The 22190-nt window shown below is 30.9% G+C and overlaps 1 protein-coding gene across 2 annotated transcripts; it reads left to right on the top strand.

The window, feature by feature from the left end:
- Positions 1–5516: 5516 nt before the first annotated feature.
- On the top strand, positions 5517–9504 carry LOC125865630 (uncharacterized). Of its 2 annotated transcripts, none has more exons than XM_049545835.1 (2): positions 5517–6186; positions 9388–9504. In XM_049545835.1, the coding sequence occupies exons 1-2, from the start codon at positions 5641–5643 to the stop codon at positions 9472–9474; spliced, it is 633 nt and encodes a 210-aa protein (XP_049401792.1). In that variant the 5' UTR covers positions 5517–5640; the 3' UTR covers positions 9475–9504. The 2 variants fall into 2 exon arrangements, with proteins under 2 accessions (XP_049401792.1, XP_049401793.1); XM_049545836.1 differs by lacking the exon at positions 9388–9504 and adding an exon at positions 7179–7402.
- The last annotated feature ends 12686 nt before the right edge of the window (positions 9505–22190 follow it).

The raw sequence follows: 22190 nt of genomic DNA, 5'->3' as shown, positions 1-22190 counted from the left end.
TCGATAAACCGAACCGACCGATGCACACCCCTACTTAAACCTCACCACCCTCAAACGAGTCCTAACTTGAGACCCGACTTTCGACCCCCGCCCTAACCTGTAAGGACCCACTCCCAACTACAATCCCGACTCGAAACTCAACTCTCGACTACGACCTCAATCTTGATTGAAAAACTTTCTATCTCAACTCGGGACCTAATTTTCGATCTCGAGCGGGGACCTGACTCGTGACCTCAACTAGGACCCAAATCCTGACCACAACTTAAGACCCAACTCCTGACTCTAACCCGAGATCTAATTTGGACCTCGAATCTCAATTTCAAGTTGGGACCTAACTCCTAAGCTCTAATCACGACCTGACTTCCAACCTAATCACTCGACTCCCAAGTTAGAATATAGAGATGTTAAATGAAATGAAATTAAAGAATATATTTATGTATTATATCAAAAATATTTATTTTATTTTATAAAAAAAAAAAAGCAAGACAAATAAATTAAAATGAAAACGAAAGAATATGTTAAACGAGACTAAAGAACAAATCTTTTGATAGATTGTGATAGTAGTGTGTACAAAGAATGGACAAAGTTGTTGACGTATGGTTGGTGGACGCCCCATCACTTTTTGTAGAGTAGGTGAAAAAAAATCCAAGCTAACTTGTCCAATCCTACACTGAAAAGAGCTGCCATTTCCATTATGCAAATAGAATCCAAGGCAATCCATAATCAAACAAACAAGAAATTAAATAAAAACTTAAAATATTTTACTTGAACCGAATGCCTATATATTAAAAAAGAAATATTTGTAGAATTGATGTGAATTATTAGTTTTATTTCTAAATTTTTGACAATCTTAAAAATACTTATTAATTTGACCAATTGAACTTAAATACAACCTCAAATTTACAATACGGAAAAGGGTCAAAAATACCCCTGAAATATAGAAAAAGGTCTAAAAATACCCTCAATCCATCTTTTGGTCTACAAAATACCCTTCTATTCATCTTTTTGGTCTAAAATTACCCCATCCACCTTTTTGCTCACTTATAACCTTGCAACTAACAACTCTCTCTCTTTTTAAAAAAAAAATACTTATTATGTGGCATGACTAGTATTTTTAAAAATATTTTAATTATCTAAAACAATTATTATTTTTGGAACTATAGAAAATAGAAATTACTAGATTTAAAAAAATATATTTTTTGGATCTTGAAAAGATATATTGTTTTGATTTGGATAAATTATGGGAAAAAATTAATAGAGGTGGATTTTTGTTTCATTCAATAAGAAAATGACACGTAATAAGTATTTTAAAAAAAGAGAGAGGGTTGTTAGTTGTAAGGGTATAAGTGAGTGAGTAAAAAGGTGGATGGAAGGGTAGTTTTAGACCAAAAAGATGAGTAGAAGGGTATTTTTAACCCAAAAGATGGATGTAGGGTATATTTAGACCTTTTCCTGTACTTCAGGGGTATTTTTGGCCCTTTTCCGTTTACAATATGAGTGAAATATATCTCTAAATTTAGTCAAGTTTAGGAGTGTTTTCAATGCCTCTCTCGACTTTTTATTAAAATTTCATGCTCAGAAAATAGTTTGAGACCACTAGTTATGACATGTAGTAGATTAAGGGTGTATCTAAATTCAGTTAGTCAAGTAGAAGAGTATTATTAAAACTGTCAATATATAGTTCAAGAACGAAACTAATAACTTACGTTAAGTTCAAAGGTGTTTTCAATATGTCTCGCTATTAAAAATAGTTTTAAGTGTAAGGATCTGCCTTCACACCATTTTCCACAAATTTAACTTCTGAAATTATATTGACTAAACGATTATTATTGTTATTTTATTTTGCTTATATTATAGTATTTGGACGTGAATGGGTTAAATATATCCCCAAATTATTGAAATGATATATTAATACTCTTCGTTATACTATTGAGACACCATAGCTCTTGCCGTATAAAAAGTGGAGCATTTATATCCTTCACACTAACAAATAGACACGTGTCATAATCATGTGCATCTATCAAATATTTTAGTTAAAACTAAAAAAACTCATCCCTTTACTATTTTCGATAGTTCGGAGTTATATTTATATTTTGAAATATCATCAAACTTATTTCTGACTTGACACGATTTCCAAATATTATATTTCAAATATATTGTAGTCCAATTAATAAATATTTTACACAATAAATCTAAGATTTTGTTTGATCATATGGATTAGTTAGTGTATGTTTTACCAGATGATATTTTAATGATATTTGTGCAGTCAGATATTTAAGCAAGATCTCATTCATACAAAAATGCAATCATTCACTAATTAAAAAAACACTAGATTTGCTTGTTGTCGGTTGGCCAAAACATACTTAATTATACTTAACAACATGTTAGTGAGATATATTTTTTTTCCATCAATTCCTTCCACACTATATTAAGAGAAAATAAAAATAAAATTATCATCATCAAGCATCATGCCATCTTATTATAGAGAGTCAAAAATCAGATTCCCATAATTAATTACAATATTTATGTTTTAATAGTATCTTTGACCGACCTTACAAAATATACTTATTTAGTTTTAAAAGTAGTTTTCTATTAAAAGTGGTTCATAAAAAAGTACTTTTGGAATATAATTATTTGTGTTTAATTAGATAATTCAAAAATTAATTTTATCAATATAGAGCAATAGGTTGTGTTTGCTAAAAATTTCAAAAATGCTTTTGAAAATATATTTTTTAGCTTCTTAAAAACATATTTTGCTACAATTTAAATCACTAGTACTTTTTTTCCTAAAAGTTTGAGCAAATAGCTAAATATAAAATAAGCACTTTATTATTATTTTAAGAAAAAACAGTTTTGACTTCACAAACTTGACGAAACAAGTTATTACTTGTCATCTTAATTTATATGAAATTATTTTTCAATGAGTTCTAAATTAATAGTAATATTTTCTATATTTAATATAATTTACCGAAGGAAAGTGTACTAAGGACGATGATGAGGGAATATTGGTAGTAGAGACACATAAGAAAGAGATGAAAAATGTATTTACATAACCTTTTGAATGAGGGTGATATTCAAAACCTTCATAGTTATGGTATCAAGCTACTAAGCACAATATAAAAGTTCAGGAAATGATAGTCAAAATAAGGGTTAAGAGGGTTATGTCTATCCCAAGAACAAATTCAAATTCATGTTGAGGCGATCGACTAGAAAAGTCATTCATCTTGTAAAGAAGAATGATGGAATAATATAGAGATATAAAGAGATACTTACACATGATATCATTAACCTTGAAAATGCATATGATAGAGTTCTTTAGGAGGTTTTATAGAGATATTTGGAGTCTAAATGTGTACTTGTAACTTACATTAGTACACGTAAAATGGACCCAAGTAATAAGGATAGTGGGAGGCGACTCAATACTTTCCAATCATGGTAAGGTTGCATTAGGATATCAATCTTTAACCCATTTATTTTGCCTTAGTGATAGATGAACTGAGGCGACATATTCAAATTAAAGGAAGGTGTCGTGGTCTATACAATCCGTAGATGACACAATATGCATCAATGAGACACACACTATAATTAATAATAAGTTGAAAATTTGGAGACAAACCCTATAATCAAAAGATTTTATATTAAGCGGGACTAAAATATAGTACCTGAAGTGCAAGTCCTACGACACAACAAATGAATCGAAGGTGGAAGTGAAGACGATACACAAGCCATATTCAAGAGAAGAGATTTTAAGTACATTGGTTCTATTATTCAAAGAAACAGGGAAATAATAAGGATGTAACATACATTATTGGAGCATAGTGAGTCAAATAGAGGCTCATATTTGAGGTACTGAGTGATAAGAACATGTCACCAAGGCTTAAGGATAAGTTATGCATAGTGATGGTTAGACCTACATTGACGGTGACGGTAAGATAAATGAGGATGACCAAATTAAATGGATGCATAGACATATTAAGAGCGACAAGATTAAGAACGAAGTTATATAGGACAATGTACGTATATGAGTGGGCTTCATGGTGCATAAAATGAGATTGCAATGGTTGGGGCATATAAAGAGGAGGTGCATAGACGCACCAAGTAAAGATGTGTAATATATTAGCTACAGATTTTGAAAGAGCTAGATATATATACACCAAAGAAGAACGATGGAAGGTGATTAGACATGACATGACACATCTCAACTAGCTTACTGAAGGCATGATCCTTTATAGAAAGACCGGTATGAAGGTCGATAATTAAGGTATAAAAATAGTATGTAGCTAAGTGTTGTCATACTTTTATGTGGGAGAGATATGGGGTGAGTCTCCTCTTCTCACTTTCTCCTAATCTAGTTGTATTAGTTATTAGTCATGTAGTATCTTATTCTTTAATTTTCACTACTACTTGTTGCTTCATTTTGTTATGACTTAGGCGTATATCTTGCTATTTTATTTTTGTTATTTTTCTTTCGATCATGCTTTGATAAGACTTCTTTTGAGCCAAGAGTCTTTGGATCCAACCTTTTCACCTCCACAAAGGTAATGAAGGTTTGCGTACATGCTATCAAAAAGTATCTATGTACATACTATCAAAAAATATCTATAACTTATTTAAGACTGTAAACTTTTTTTTAAAAACCTTTATTTTGAAAATTTCTTAACAAGATAAATATCATCATATATTTTAAGGCATGAGAGAACTAGTCATGAGTGTTTTCAAAGACCTTTTTGAGACGAATTTTGGGGTGGGCATACCAAATCCGCTCCGAGGCACAAATGAAAGGCGTAGATCCACAAGGAATAAGCCCTATCATTTGGGGCATCAAGGGCTTAAAAGTGTACACTGTGAGCTTAAAATTTAATTTTTATTGTTTAAAAGTATTTTTGTTATAAATCAAGTTTTTTATTATTTGTGCAATGATAATTATACTTTTTTGCTATCGTATTGTAGTGATTTTTCCTAAAATATATAAATAAATAAAGAAGCTCTCATAGAAAATGACAGTGCCATAAGTATTTTTTTAGATGATTATGCTTCAAATTGATAGAATAGAGAGATTCTACAATACTAAGTTTTTAAAGCAACTTTATCTATTTTTTGTTATTGCTCTGACACTTTCTCTTAGTTTTTTTCTTTCAAATATATAAACAATAATCAGCGCAAGTATTAGTCGAGGGTGAAAAGAAATAATACTCCATAGATATGAAGATGGATGGTGATTTTATTTTAAAGAATATATTGACTATTTTATCATTTTTTATATAATTAACTTTCTCAAATAATAATTACTCCTAATATTTTTGACAATTAATTTATGAAAAATTTATTTATTTTAAGTAAAATTATAAAATTAAAAATACATAAAATATATATTCCATAGATCAATGAACTTACGCCTCTACACACTTAGCTCCATTTCACATCGCCTCGTGAGTCGTGATCATCCCCGCCATTTAAAACACTAGTATCATTGCCTTCAAAGACTTCATTATTTTCTCTGCGTAAAGTGATGTCAAGGTGTGTCCTTTTCCCCCCCGTGAACAAAACCATCAATAGTAACCATAAAAAATAAAGTTGTCCTTCATTTTCTTCTTTTATATGTAGAAGAAATATTAGTACAAAATAAAACACCATCCAATTATGTCTATAGATCAAAGTAATTCCCCCACAAAACTTCCTCTATTTTTAACACCAAAATCCATGAAATTGAAATATTCACCTCAACAATATTCATCAGGTGTATTAACTCCACCAATTCACACTTGTTTAGCTTCTGTTCCTTTTAAGTGGGAATTACATCCTGGTAAACCTAGACCTTATTGTACTGACATTATTATTTCTACCATTTTTAATGATCAACCTAAATTCTTAGAGCCACCTCCTAGGTTTTACAACTTGGATAAAATGACCAAAATACCCTCCTCCCCTAAAATAAATAATGTCCTTGAGAGAGGGCAACTTGGTGCTCTAGTTCTTTATAAGAATGATGATAATAGTACTAATAATAATGTGCGTAGAAGAGGTTCTTATTGGTGGCAACAATGGTTTGCTAAACGACGTATTAAGAAGGAAGTTGGTGTCGGTGGGGGCAATTTGGTCATTTCATCTTCATCATCAGATTGTGGAACTGGCACTGGACTTGAAAGAAATGGTTACTTCTCCGGCCTCTCTCACTCTCACATTTGGGTAAGTTTTAGAGTATGCTTTTTATTTACATTTCCGTCTCTTAGAATGAGTTTTTTTTAAGTATTTGAAAATGTTAAGGAGTAACTTTTAAGTCAGGTATAATATATAAACATGATACTTAATTTGCGTTAACTAACAATTATGACCTTTAACATTGTGTGTGCATAAGCAGATATTTAAATTTGTATAAAATTGAATAAATAGACACATTCATGTTACTTGATAATTTTGTGTCTTACGTGTGTTATACAAATTTATGTGTTTATGCGCAGTTAGAGGACATAACTATTCGTTAAAGTCAAGTTAAAGTTCATGTTTTAAAAAAAAATTAGTAATATATTAAAATATGTGGTCTAAAACACTTCAAATTTGTGTTTGACCACAATTTTTCAATGTTCTTGACTAAACACCGTTGAAGTTTGTTACAAAAAATTTTAAGTAGAGAAAATCTTTAGAAGTATGACACGAGTGAAATAGAATAAAATTGAGTTGGGGTTTTTTTTAGAAAATATATATTGGGATTATAAAATATATATTAATGACAAGATAGCAGTACAGTTAAATAAAAAATGAACCAACTTAGAAATTTAGATTTAAATTTTTAATAATTAAATGTTTTTGTTGTTTATCAGACAATTAAATAAGATAAAATATTAATTATAAATTTGTTTGCTGCTTAACTTACCAAAATACCCTCCTAACGCCACTGTCCACAACTACTAGCAGTTGTCGGTTTGTTAATTCAATCTTATTCACTGATCTTTAACTTTAGACAGTAGCGACAAACAAGATTTTATAGCTAAACAACAAATATCTTATGCTAATTATATTTAGTTATGAATTAGCGATAGATTATAAAAAAATTTAGATACTTTGAATTAGTTAGGGATTACTGACATATTTCGTACCTATTCATATTTTCTAATTAATTTTTTTTTTCCATTTCCTTTTTGGTGGTTCTTTAAAATTGATTCATGTTTCAAAATATACAGGGTTCCATGTACAAGGGTTTCAAGAATATCATACCTCGGAAGAGCAAAAAATTTAAAAAAGAAGTGCTCATTAAAACTCAAACATGATAGTAATATCTAAAACTCCTTTGTTATATATGTAGTAGTAATAATATAATAAAAGCATAAATTATATATGCCCCCTCCTCGCTCTTGAGATGTAATCTACAATATTTAGTTTAAATTAATTGCAACTTAACGTATTAATTACTTCATAATTTTGGTGCTGACTGATTTTCTATTAGCCATCATCGCTTATACATTAACTAGTGAACTTAGCCGCGCTTCGCGCGATCATAAATAGCTCGTTAAATTCGTTGAACAATTTTTTATAATGTATCAAATATATAAAATTTCAAGTCTTAATTAAATCTAATGTACATGATTTTATTAAAAGTGTAGGTAGATCGTGTTTGTCCGTTTCTACGTCTATATAGAGTCATAGACACGCATTCACATAATTGTGGATAATAATTATGAACGATTGTAATGGTAAAAATCATTCTTTGGACTATTTTTTAAAACAAATATTTATGATTAATCTACATTAAATATTATTGATAAATATGAGATATAAAATCAAAAATTGATTTAAATATTATTGTTAGTCAAAAGAAGGTGTGATATCACTCTTTTTTGTCTAGCTTTAAACTATATATTAATATAAGAATTAGGTAGAAAGGATTGATAAGACATGTTATTAAATAGAGAGAACACACAGATGAAGGTCTTTTGTAACTCGTGATATATATAATTATTAGATGTAATAAATATGATAGATTTTTTAAAAATTATTAATCAAATTGATTAATGAAAAGAATAAGAAAAAAATTCAAAAAAAAGGAGATAAAAGATAAATAATTTTCTAGACTATAAAAATGTCCCTAGATATATCATTACCTTATATATATATAGCTTTATTATTATTATAGTGAACTTATTCACGCTTTGCGCTGATTAATCTTACAACTCAATCATATATTTGAAAGATCTCAATTTTCAAAATCAAATATTTTAATTTTTCTCCAATTTTATATTAGTTCTTAATTTATACATTCTTTTATGATATGATTTTATATCACTTCAAAAAAATTTAGTCTTCTATAAATACTTGTGTAGTGTACACTATACGTACTTATAAAGCAAAGAATATTTTATTTTTTATTTTCTTAATAGGATGTAAAAAAAGAAAAGAATTTCAAGAGATATTGTATCTATTTTTGTGTCTAGGATATATATAGTTTTTTGAAACCTAATTTTTAAAGAAAAAAAAACCATAAACACATATACAAACAAATTTATCAAAAGAAAAAAAAGATTCACAAATTGTATAAAATTGAATAAATAGACACATTCATGTTACTTGATAATTTTGTGTCTTACGTGTGTTATGCCATGTAGTACACGTGCCTATTAGTTCAATTTTATACAAATTTATGTGTTTATGTGCAGTTAGAGGACATAACTATTCGTTAAAGTCAAGTTAAAGTTCATGTTTTAAAAAAAAATTAGTAATATATTAAAATATGTGGTCTAAAACACTTTAAATTAGTGTTTGACCACAATTTTTTCAATGTTCTTGACTAAACACCGTTGAAGTTTGTTACAAAAAATTTTAAGTAGAGAAAATCTTTAGAAGTATGACACGACGGAAATAGAATAAAATTGAGTTGGGGTTTTGTTTTAGAAAATTTATATTGGGATTATAAAATATATATTAATGACAAGATAGTAGTACAGTTAAATAAAAAATGAACCAACTTAGAACTTTAGATTTAAATTTTTAATAATTAAATGTTTTTGTTGTTTATCAGACAATTAAATAAGATAAAATATTAATTATAAATTTGTTTGCTGCTTAACTTGCCAAAATACCCTCCTAACGCCACTGTCCACAACTACTAGCAGTTGTCGGTTTGTTAATTCAATCTTATTCACTGATCTTTAACTTTAGACGGTAGCGACAGACAAGATTTTATAGCTAAACAACAAATATCTTATGCTAATTATATTTAGTTATGAATTAGCAATAGATTATTAAAAAAATTTAGATTAAAAAAATTTAGATACTTTGAATTAGTTAGGGATTAATGACATATTTCGTACCTATTCATATTTTCTAATTAATTTTTTTTTTTCCATTTCCTTTTTGGTGATTCTTTAAAATTGATTCATGTTTCAAAATATACAGGCTTCCATGTACAAGGGTTTCAAGAATGTCATACCTTGGAAGAGCAAAAAAAAAAAAACAGAAGTGCTCATTAAAACTCAAACATGATAGTAATATCTAAAACTCCTTTGTTATATATGTAGTAGTAATAATATAATAAAAGCATAAATTATATATGCCCCCTCCTCGCTCTTGAGATGTAATCTACAATATTTAGTTTAAATTAATTGCAACTTAACGTATTAATTACTTCATAATTTTGGAGCTGACTGATTTTCTATTAGCCACCATCGCTTATACATTAATTAACAAAGATAATGTATGTATATATATATATATATATATATATTTGAACTTTTTTAGTAGTATGAATTTATAGTAATGACACTACTCGTGTGTTCTATAAAATATATGTTACTGTTAGTAACGATTTGACTTTAAAATGTGACATGAATACTCTGCTAATTGAGTCCCTTCCTCGTAACATTAACATGATAAATTTCATTTATAGAGTTAACTGTATAGAGGATGACATGTTTAGCTAATGCTTAGGAGTTTTATCTCCATCTTGTATATGGCTTAGGTCAAATTGTGATCTTATTTGTATGCAGAGGTTAGGCTCCACCCCCCCTCTCAATCGCCTTTTGACTTATCAATTTACTACCCTCGTGGGACTTATTAAAAAAAAAAATCTTCACGTCACATGTTCAAACTATCTCAATCTTCACGTCACATGAGTTGTTTGGTTGATCCACAATGCCAGACTCCTGGATTATTTATTTTGTCTTTTCTTATTTCAAAATATTATATATAATGAGTATTTAAAATTTGTATCATTTACTCATAGTCACTTTTATCCTTGTACCACCAAATTTTGGAGTTGTACATATAATCTTCATATTTATGACTTGAGACGCCTTTATAACTTGTAATTGTTTTCTTAAGTATGAGTTATTTCATGCGTGTAATTTATGGGATTGAAATTAAAAATTGAATTATGTCACCTATGGATTGGATGTAGGTTCTATTATAGCTTAAGAGATTTTGAATCATGACATTACTCTTTCTTCAAATCTCCCCCACATGTGTGCTAGTCTGTTTGATAATTCCTTCTATTTTTTTAGAGTCCAGAGTCCAAAGTTGAAAATAGTGGCGGAGTCAGAAAATTCACGAAGGGTGTCTAAGGGCTAAAGTGAATTTGCTCTTCTTAATAAGTGATTTTTTTTTGCTAGTAGTGAGATTTGAATACTCGAACACTTTAAGTTTGTGTGTCGTGCCTGAAACCACCAGATTACATCATATTGTTATGTCAATGGTGTCCAAAATATGTTATTTAGCCATTTTATTTATCATTTTACTTGTATATACGGTATAATTTTCCGACGAATGGTCTTCAATTAAACACCCTGACATAAGGGTAGCTAAGCCACTGATTGAAAAGGTCTTTTTCTTTTCTTCTAAAATGTAAAAAAGGCTACTTATTTTGATAATTAACCAAAATGGACAAATCATTTTGGTTAATTATACTAAATAAATGTTTAATTACAACACAGGATAAAGATTATCCAACAAAATACACTACTTATTGCTCAGTCTCCCATTGTACAAAAATATCCTCTTATCTTATTTTATTTTTTTAAAAATATTTTTTATAGGGCTTTTGTTGGTCACTCTAAAATACAAAACCAAATGAATCTCAATTGTTTATGAGTTTGCAATCCACAAAAATCAAAACTGAAGCAAAAATCAAAAGAAATAAAGAAGCGCTAAACAATTTATATGATTTACTTCTTTTTAATCAATTTAAAAAAGAATGACACATTTCTATATTAAATAGTGATTTAACTTTAAAATGTTCATTTTATCTTAATGAAATAATTTATAGCCATACAAATTTCTATCATTCATTTTAGACCATAAATTTTAAATGAAAAAGGGTTAAATATACCCCTATACTATAGGAAATAATTTAAATATATCTTTCGTTATACTTTTGGGCCAAATATACCCCTCCCGTTATACTTTGGGCCAAATATACCCTTTATCCGTTAAATATGTGGGTCCTATTCCTAGAATAAACATGGGAAAGGTTGAGATCAAGTTTAAAAAATCATATCATTTTTATCCGGTTAATACCCAAAATAACTCACTAATATACTTTCTTGCTAAATCCATCTATAAGTCACACAAAATCAAAACGAATTGTTTGTCACAAAAAAATTGTCAACTAATTATCTTCAACTGATACATGAAAACTCATTTTATAACTAATGTTCCCATTTTTTCTCTAAAATACAGAACATTAAAAAAAATTGCGTGTTATACTGTTCTTGTTGAGTTTATCATCTGAGTTCAATGATGAAGTTTTTGAAATTTCAATTAAGGTAGTGCTTGAAACTCCATTGATTTGAATTGATGTGCTAAAATTAGAATGCATATTAGGTGGAGAAGTTGAAAACAAAGTTGTTGAATTTTTTCCTTTCGAATTTGTGGCCGATGAACTTTTAAAGTTTGTGATTGAAAGTTGTTATAAATCAACCAAGTATTGAAAATTATTGCTATTGAAGTGATCAAAACTGATTTGAAGAAAATAACTTTTACATTAGTCCATTGTTGAGATTTGAAGCTTTGTTGGGGTTGGGCTATGTGTTATTTTTGTTGTTGGCAGAGACAAAAATTATTTGGGCTCTTCTAATTAAACTTAAACCCTTTATGTAATTATGTATTTTGGGTATTAACCAGATAACAATGATTTGAGTTTTTAAAATTAATCACAATCTTTCACATGTTTATTCTAAGGTTGGGATCCACATATTTAATGGATAAAGGGTATATTTGGCCCAAAAGTATAACGTGAGGGGTATATTTTTAGCCCAAAAGTATAACGAAGGGTATGCTATCTCCTGTATTAAGGTTAGCAAAACAAAAACAGAAAAATAGATGAAATAGACAGAAATAATAATTCGAGTCCACAGAACCCATTGTGTTTCCTTAAGAAATGTAATTCCCTCAAGTACCCGATGTTGTAGATTAATTCCTTCCAAGATAAAACGGATTAGCCTATTAGAGAAGTAGCGGTACCTCAAACTTCAATAATTTCAGTGAACGCAAGAACAGTAACGAGAGCACACACAGACTCAGTCGATCGACAATTTGTTTATGTAAGAAAATGTATGCCGGAAATTTTTTTTAGTGTTGAAAATCGGAAAAAGAGTCTCTATTTATAGTCACTTGCAGCAAGGAACGCGTCTGTTCGACAATGGTGTGAGCGCTTTTGTTCAGACATGTCGTTCCAGAATGTTGTGTCTTTTGGGAAAAATAACGTCTTTTCGGAAGGAACATGTCTCTTCAGAACGATGTTACCGTTACACGCGAATTTCAAATAAATCCCGTTACGTGAAATTAATTCTGTTAATTAACTAACATCCTGAATTAATTTATAAGAGAAAGGAAATCAATTAATGAGATTGATTAAATAAATTTTGTCCAAAAATATTATCAATCAAATCATTTGCCAAATTCAAAGCCGAAGTCGAGCGAGCGACGACGACGGCGTGAGGGGGTACCTTCTTCTTAACCCTATAAGAACTAAAGGAAGTGTTTCCTGATATAAGGACAATAATTTTCCTTTCTTCTACCAATATAGGAGAAATGACTTTTCATTTGCAATTTATAATGACGTTTCATTTTCCCTCCAAAATTGGTTCCCCCACATTTCCATTTTCTCTTCTTATTTCTCATTCACACCTTGCTAAAACCCAACAATCCTCCACATGAATGGGGAATGTCTATTGTTAAAACATATGCATGAAAACCTTGTGTGTCTCGTAAGTAAGGGTTAATCGCATCTGGATAAGTAGGTTTCCCTTTAAACTTTTCATAGTGAACATATATCGGATATACTCGATCAATCGATAGATTTGATATCTTTGAACCGTCGAGCTTTGGTGTATACCTAGACAACATAAGTCACACAATCAATCCTTGAACTATTTTTGGTTCTCATTGTTTTGTTCGTTTCAGCCATGAACACGTCTTTAGTTAATAAGTGCTTAGAGAACTGGCCTTACCAGATTCTTCTTGAAGCGGCTTACATTTCACACTTACATAGGTGGTTTGTAACTGTTTTATCTCGTAGATACACTATTTGATATACCCTGTATCAAACTTAGAAACCATTAAAAAGTCCTTATGCCTTTATTCTGGTTACTGAACATTGTCTCATCATGAGAATGAATTATAAAATAAATTTTGACAATGTTGAACCTTCATATATGACTTTGTTTGATCTCCTTGAACCTAGAACTTGGGATCTCCAGTCTTCTAGGTAGAGTTACCGCCACGATGACTTGTTCTCGGCCATAGTCTCATTCCCGTTGATAATCTCTCAATTCCCTCTCTAGTTAGGCCTTTTGTAAGTGGATCTGACACATTATCGTTTGACTTAAAATAGTCAATTGTGATAATTCCACTAGAGAGTAGTTGTCTAACAGAGATATGTCTTCATCATATGTGACGAGACTTTTCGTTATACATAACACTTCCGGCCTTTCCTATTGCAACTTGACTATCACAGTGTATGCATATATGGGCCATTGGTTTGGGCCAAAACATAATATCTTTTAAGAAATTTCGGAGTCATTCAACTTCTTCACCTGCCTTGTCTAGGGCGATGAATTCAGACTCCATTGTAGAGCCAACTATACATATTGTTTGGATGATTTCCAAGATATTGCTCCTCCACCAATAGTGAAAACATATCCACTCATGAATTTCGTTTCAGTTGACCCAGTAATCCAATTTGCATCACTATATCCTTCAAGAGCTGCTGGATATTTGTTGTAATGCAAAACATAGTTTTGAGTGTCATTTAAGTACCTCAAAACTCTCTTAATTTCCATCCAATGATTTTGATTGGGATTACTTGTGTATCGACTCAGTTTACTTATAACGCATACTATGTCTGATCGTGTACAATTCATGACATACATTAAACTTTTCAACACTCTGGCATAATCGAATTGAGACTGACTTTCACCTTTATTCTTAGCAAGATTAAGGTTCACATCAATTGAATTTTTTGCCCTTTTGAAATTCAAATACTTAAACTTTTCAAGTACCTATTTAATATAATGAGATTGAGACAGTGCTAGACCGTTAGGAATTTTGTGAATCTTAATTCCCAATATCAAATCGACAACTCCTAGATCTTTCATATCAAACTTGCTAGCGAACATACACTTAGTAGCTTTTACATTTGCAATGTCCTTGCTCATTATCAGCATGTCATCCACATATATGCATACAATGACCTCCTGATTCGGAGTGTCTTTAATCTAGACATATTTATCACATTCATTGATCTTAAATCTATTTGACAACATGGTCTGATCAAAATTCGCATGCCATTATTTCAGTACTTATTTTAGTCCATAAAGTGACTTAACAAGTTTGCATATTTTCTTTTCTTTACCGGGAACTACGAAGCCCTCAGGCTGTTCCATGTAAATCTCTTCCTCCCGCTCTCCATTTAAGAAGACAATTTTCACACCCATATGATGAATTTCAAGATCGTATACTGCAGCTAGGGTAATTAACATCCGAATTGATGTAATCCTAGTCACTGGCGAGTATGTGTCAAAGTAATCAAAACTTTCTTCACTGGGTTCATTCTCTTTTGATTCTTCTCGAGGTCGTTTAGACCCCCCACTAGATGACTCAAGTCTAGTTTTATACAGATAGATATGTTCAAATAATTTAGCATTATCTGATTCCATTACCGTATTGTCATGAATATCTGAATGTTCGGACTTTTGAACAAAAAATCGACATGCCTTACTATTTGTGGCATATCCAATGAATACACAATCCATAGTCTTTGGTCCTATTTTCACCCTCTTAGGTATATGAACCTGGACTTTGGCTAGACACCCCCACACTTTGAAATATTTCAAGTTGAGTTCTCTACCTTTCCATTTCTCATATGGAATAACATGTGTCTTGCTATGATGCACTCTATTGAATATTCGACTTGCTGTAAGGATAGCTTCCCTCCACAAGTTTTGTGGTAAACCTGAACTTATTAGTAAGACATTCATCATTTTCTTTAAAATTCAGTTTTTTCTTTCCGTAATCCCATTAGATTGAAGAGAGTAAGGAGCAGTAGTTTGATGGATAATTCCATTTTTCAAACATATTTTTGAAATGGAGATTTATATTCTCTACCTCTATCACTTCTAATCATTTTGATCTTTTTATCCAACTAATTTTCAACTCAGTTTTATATTGCCTAAATGCATCTATTGCTTCATCCTTACCATTTAGCAAATAGACATAACAATATCTAGTGCAATCGTCAATAAAATTTATGAAATACTTTTTCCCACCATGTGTTGGTGTTGACTTCATGTCACAAATGTCAGTGTGAATCGGTTCTAATGGATATAAATTCCTTTCAACAGACTTATAAGGATGCTTATCATACTTAGATTCAACATAAACTTGACATTTTGATTTATTACACTCAAATTTAAGCAAAATATTTAAGCTAATTAGTTTTTGCAAGGTTTTATTATTAATGTGTCCCAAACGTTCATGCCATAAACATTTAGACTCAAACAAGTAAGAAGAAGCAGAATCTTTATTCATATCAACTGCAATTACATTGAGTTTGAAGAGGCCCTCAATGAGGTAACTTTTTCCTATGTACATCTCATTCTTACTTACTATAACTTTATTAGAAACAAATACACATTTGAATCCATTCTTAGTAAGAACTGGTATAGAAACTAAGTTCTTTCGCAATTTTGGAACATACAAGACCCTGTTCAAAGTCACCACCTTGCCCGATGTCATCGTCAAGTGGACCATGCCAGTTCCTTCAACCTTTGCAGCAGCGGAGTTTGCCATAAATAACTTCTTGTCTGCTGGTGCTGGAGTATATGATGCAAATAATTCTTTGTTGGCACAAACATGGCATGAGGCACCAAAATCTATCCACCATTCTCTTGGATTTCCAACCAAGTTACATTCTCAAAGCATTGCACATAGATCGTCCATCTCTTATTTGGATTCAGTCAAATTTGCTTGATCTTTCTTCTTGTCCTTATTGGGACCCCGACATTCAGTAGCCCTATGACCACGTTTGCCACAATTGAAGCAGTTTCCATTGAATTTCTTTTTAGGAGGATTGCTCTTTGGACCAGATTCTTTCTTTCTTTTCTTTGATTTTGTGGGATCTTCTTCAACAATATTAACTCCAGATATTGCTGAATTACCATGTGACCTCTTTTCTGTGGCCTTGTTATCCTCTTCGATTCTCAGCCTTATCATGAGATTTTCAACAGTCATCTCCTTGCGTTTATGTTTCAAGTAGTTTTTAAAGTCCTTCCACAACGGAGATAACTTCTCAATAATGGCCGTCACTTGAAAAACAACATTCACAATCAATTCTACATTAAAGATTATGTGAGTATTAAGAATAGACTTAATATATTCAACATAGACATTAAATAAATTTATACCTTCAGCAAGGAGATCACGGATTATGACCTGCAGTTCTTGAACTTAGGTTACGACGGTCTTACTATCTATCATTTTATAGTCCAAAAACTTTGCCACAATGAACCTTTTCATTCCGGCATCCTCTGTTTTGTACTTCTTTTCTAAAGCATCCTAGAGTTCTTTTGAGGTCTTGATACTACTGTACACATTGTACAAATCATCTTGCAGGCCACTCAAGATATAATTTTTACACAAAAAAATTGAATTTGTCCATGCTTCTGTCACGAAGAAACGTTCTTCGGTCGGAGTTTAATCCGACATAACATGAACATTCTCATTAATGAACCTTTGCAGACTCAACGTAGTCAGATAGAAAAACATCTTCTGCTGCCATCTCTTGAAGTCGACTCCAGAAAACTTTGCAGGTTTCTCAACCGGTGCAAGGGTAGCAGTTGAACGATTGTGTGCAATTGATGTTGTTGCGACACTCATTGATGTTATTGCAGCACTCACTGTTCCAACATTTACTTGACTTGAATTTGTCATTTTTCTATCACAAATGAGAGACAATTTTAGTATGTGAAATACTAACAGTAAAGAATAAATCCTTACACAGCCTGCTTCTGATTTAATGATAAAGTTTTTATGTTCTTTTAATCGTTAATCGAATGAATTTTAAAAATTCAAATAGAGTAGAAAAAGGTTTTAATCTCCACAAATCTCAAATACAGAAACTATTAAATTTCTTAAGCTTGCTATCTCCTGTATTAAGGTTAGCAAAACAGAAACATAAAATGGATGAAACATACAAAAATAATAATCCGAGTCCACAGAACCCACTGTGTTTTCTTATGAAATTTAATCCCCTCAAGTACCCGAGGTTGCAAATTAATTCCTCCCAAGATAAAATGGATTAACCTATTAGAGAAGTAGCGGTACCTCAAACTTCAATAATTTCAGCGAACGCAAGAACAGTAACGAGAGCACACACAGACTCAGTCGATCGACATTTTGTTTATGTAAGAAAATGTATGCAAAGAGAAAAGATTTTCAGTGTTGAAAACCAGAAAAAAAGTCTCTATTTATAACCACTTGTAGCAAGGAACCCGTCTGTTCGACAATGGTGTGAGCGCTTCTGTTTAGACATGTCGTTCCAGAATGTTGTGTCTTTTGGGAAAAATAACGTCTTTTCGGAAGGAACAAGTCCCTTCAGAATGACGTTATTGTTACACGTGAATTTCAAATAAATCCCGTACTCAAAATTAATTCTGTTAATTAACTAACATCCTAAATTAATTTATAAGAGAAATGAAATCAATTAATGAGATTGATTAAATAAATTTTGTCCAAAAATATTATCAATCAATCACATCATTTGCCAAATTCAAATCCAAATTCGAGCGACCGACGACGACGACAGCGCGAGGGGGCACCTTCTTCTTAACCCTTTAAGAACTAAAAGAAGTGTTTCCTAATATAAGGACAACAATTTTCCTTTCTTCTACCAATATAGGAGAAATGGCTTTTCATTTGCAATTTACAATGACTTTTCATTTTCCCTCCAAAATTGGTTCCCCCACATTTTCATTTTCTCATCTTATTTCTCATTCGCACCTTGCTAAAATCCAACAGGATATATATAAACTATATCTTATAGTACATGGGTATATTTGACCCTTTTTTGAATTTTAAAAGTCTTATTTTTTTTCTAAATTTCGTATCGAGTCAAACTACTTCACATAAAATGAAACAGAAAATATTTTCTCTTATCAATCACATCAAATGACTCTTTAGAGTTAAAATCACCAAAAAGGACAAGAAAAGAAGGTAGGTAAGGTTTTTAGATGCATTGAGTATTAGCTAGTTAACAAAGAAGGTCCCATTAGAGCTATACTTCTAGTAAGCTCTATAAAAGAACAAATTAATCAAATTTGCATGGTTGATGACAGCTAGGATTACAAAAAAACAATCCATATTCATTGTTTCTACCAAATCAATTTACTATTACATGTTCTCTTTGATATTCACTATCATTGCTATCAATGGTTAATTAGCATGTACACTCTCACCTCAATAATCTCTTTTTAACTTTGTTTATCAAGATTACGACATATGAGAAGAAATTATCTAATATTTTTTATGTCCATTAAAATTTAAACCTAAAATATATCATGATTCTCAACCTATCTTGAGACACCACTCAGTCCTATGTGCATATCGCCCCAATAATAAACAATTAAAATAACGTAGCTTGGTATAAATATCAAGAATACACAAGTTTTTCAAGATTCAGTATGAGATTAAATTTATATTTTATTTGATTGGAAATACCTTCAACTCAAAAAATGTATAAATTTAACTTTAACTTAATTTTGAATATATCACCGAATCTCATCAAACTTAATATTATTTTACCCATTTCATAAATAATATTACAAAGTAATTTAAAAATTATAATCCCAAAATAACTTTATCCGTGAACTAAACGATCCCAAAAGTTTCTTGTTACTGCATATAATTACATTTTCCTCCTGACTGACAAGTGCTTATCACGAGTATACCTGACTCATTAGAAACAGTCACCAACAATTCAAAATTATAAACTTTGAGTTAGGAATGAAGGAAATAATAGACTAGAAGAAATTCAACAAAATAAAATGTTTTGAATGGTGGGTGGCTTGTAGTAATTTAATTGACATTATTCTTGGGGAAAGAGCTAGTACCAAGGACCAACAAATGAGCTGCAATGCACCTAAATGGAATGTGAATAATGTTGTATAGTTATGTGTATAAGAATAATGCTGAATATAATAATATGTCTAAGTGTTGTGACATGTTACGAAGTTAAGTATTTATATATACACACATCCAACAACTCAAACACAAAAGGCTGGTACAACCAACTCTGAGTTTTTGGCAGGTAACATGACTATAAATATTCCTTACTTTCTCATGGAGGAGACTCATATTTGCATTCACTTCTTTGGGAAAGCCTCTTGCTCAAATGAGTATTCCACAAATGTGTAATTGACATACTTTGAGATACTCATTTGGGCAAGAAGTTTTACCAGGAAGGTTGTACTTAGGTGGTATCTCCAACTCTACACTTGAATTTCCTTGTTTGTTGTAGTCAGGGGCGGATCTAGAAAGGAGCGAAGGAGTTCACAAACTCTTAGGTAAAAAGGTACTACATTATATTTACTTGTACCTTTTTTTGTAGTGTATATATATTGAGAGAGATTTTTGAATCTTTGAATATGAGTCTGGAGATTGACTTAGTGTTTAATGTGTTGAGTAGTGTTTAATGTTTTCTAATTGTTGATCATGATATACTTTCCATGTGGCTGGCAAGTTCATTAGTGCTAAAGATGTTAAATTACATGTTGTTACAAATTTAAAGGGTGCTGGATGGAAGGTCCATGTTTTGATGAATGATAAAAGGAAAATTACGAGGTTAAGCAAATATATATTAGTTAATTAGTCATCATAAGTATATAGATTTAGTTAATTACCACTCACGACAATATTCAGTGATAATTATGTGGGCTGGGGTTTCAAGTTTGTATAATTTGCACGTTTGTATAATTCAAAATTTATATAATATAATTTGTATAACTTTTGTATAATGTAATTTTGTATAATATAATTTGTATGAAGTTCAGATGTTTATGTTTGTATAAATTCGTTATTTCGAATTTATACAAAAGTAGTTCAATTATACAAACATACCCGCAAATTATACAAACGAGACACCTTAAATTGTAGCTACAGTCCGATCGAGGTTCACTACAAAGCAGATATAAATGGACCACAATTGTAAATTGAGTCAGTAAGTTGATGTTCTAAGTAGTTACACTTTATTTATCTTTTTCTTTTTTTTTTGTTTTTTATCCGGTGTTTGAAGAGCTCATATTGGAGCCTCAACTAAATTTGGATCGCGCACTGCAGGGTCTATTCAAAAGTGGCGCTCCCAACAAGATTTTCTCCATATCCAAGGCTCGAACACGAGACCTCTAGTTAAGGGTGAAATACTCCCACCAATGCACCACAACCCATATTGGTACACTTTATTTATCTTATTTGTGTTTAAGCACTAGTGTGTAAAACTCGTAAATTTCAGATAGTAGATTGTAGTCTTTGAAAGGATTACCGTTTGAGTAAACTGTTAGTTGAGTACTTGAGTTAGTCGCTAGATTATAAAGTTGTAGCTGAATTCGATTTTTAAAGTTAGTGACAAAAAATAATTTTACCCCATACCATTTAACTCTTCACTCCCTAATTTTTTAAAATATAATTATTTTCCCCTTTTGCTATACACATATTTTTAGAATTCTTTTTCTACTTGCGTACCAGATATAACATAAATATAATTTTATTTTATAAAAATTCTCGCGGCAAATAAAAGATTCTTTCTTAATAATATTTATATATCTGACACAAAATGAGAAAACAAGACTAGAAGCAAAAGGTTAGGTAGGAATTTCTTTTAAAAAATAATATCTAATTTTTTTTTTTGGATGAGGGAGAAATGAAGTAAGTATTTTTTCAAAAAACTTATTATAAAGTAATTTAAAAAAAATATATTTTTTTAATTAAGTGTGTTGAGGGGAGGGGGGTTGATGGGGTTACAGACGCACAGTGCGAGGAGGTGGTACTAAATGAATATAAATAGTGATACTTTAATCTAAAAATTTTAACTAATGCTTACTCTGTCTCAATTTATGTGACATATTTCATTTTTTGAGATTCAAATAGTTTAAGTTTGACCGGAAATTTGCACATAAAATCTTCAATTTTAACTATGTGGAAATTACTAGAAGTAGGTATATATAAAAATTATGGTCAAGATAAACTTGTTTGAATCTCAAAATCCAAAATGTGTCACATACATTGGGACGGAGGGTGTCACGACCCAAAAGCCAAAATCATGATGGTACACACCCCGAGAACCCCAAAAATGGCGTGTAAGCCAAAAGAAATAACACATATGAGACTCCCAAAGGGAAGTCAATCCACAAACAATAGAAAATAACAAAGAAATTCTCAAAACCTGGTAGCATAAGTATATAAAACATCTAATATATTTCTAGAATCTGAAATACATCTCAAGTCTTTGAAAGGAAAGTTTAAGACTTTAAATGATAGATAGAGAGACCTATGACGATCCAGAAAGTAGGATCTCACACAACTCCGAAAGAGAGAAATTTGATGGATCCAATCAACCGCAACGAGGATGTCACGACCCAGGGGTATCCCCTAGATGTAACAAGGCGTACTCAACCCCGAATGGTCTCATACAAGCCCCTTAGCATATCATAACA

This window comes from Solanum stenotomum, chromosome 5 (assembly GCF_019186545.1).
Source record: "Solanum stenotomum isolate F172 chromosome 5, ASM1918654v1, whole genome shotgun sequence".
NCBI lineage: Eukaryota > Viridiplantae > Streptophyta > Magnoliopsida > Solanales > Solanaceae > Solanum > Solanum stenotomum.
The sequence above is the reverse complement of the archived record's forward strand: the minus strand, read 5'-3'. Positions and strand labels throughout refer to the sequence as shown.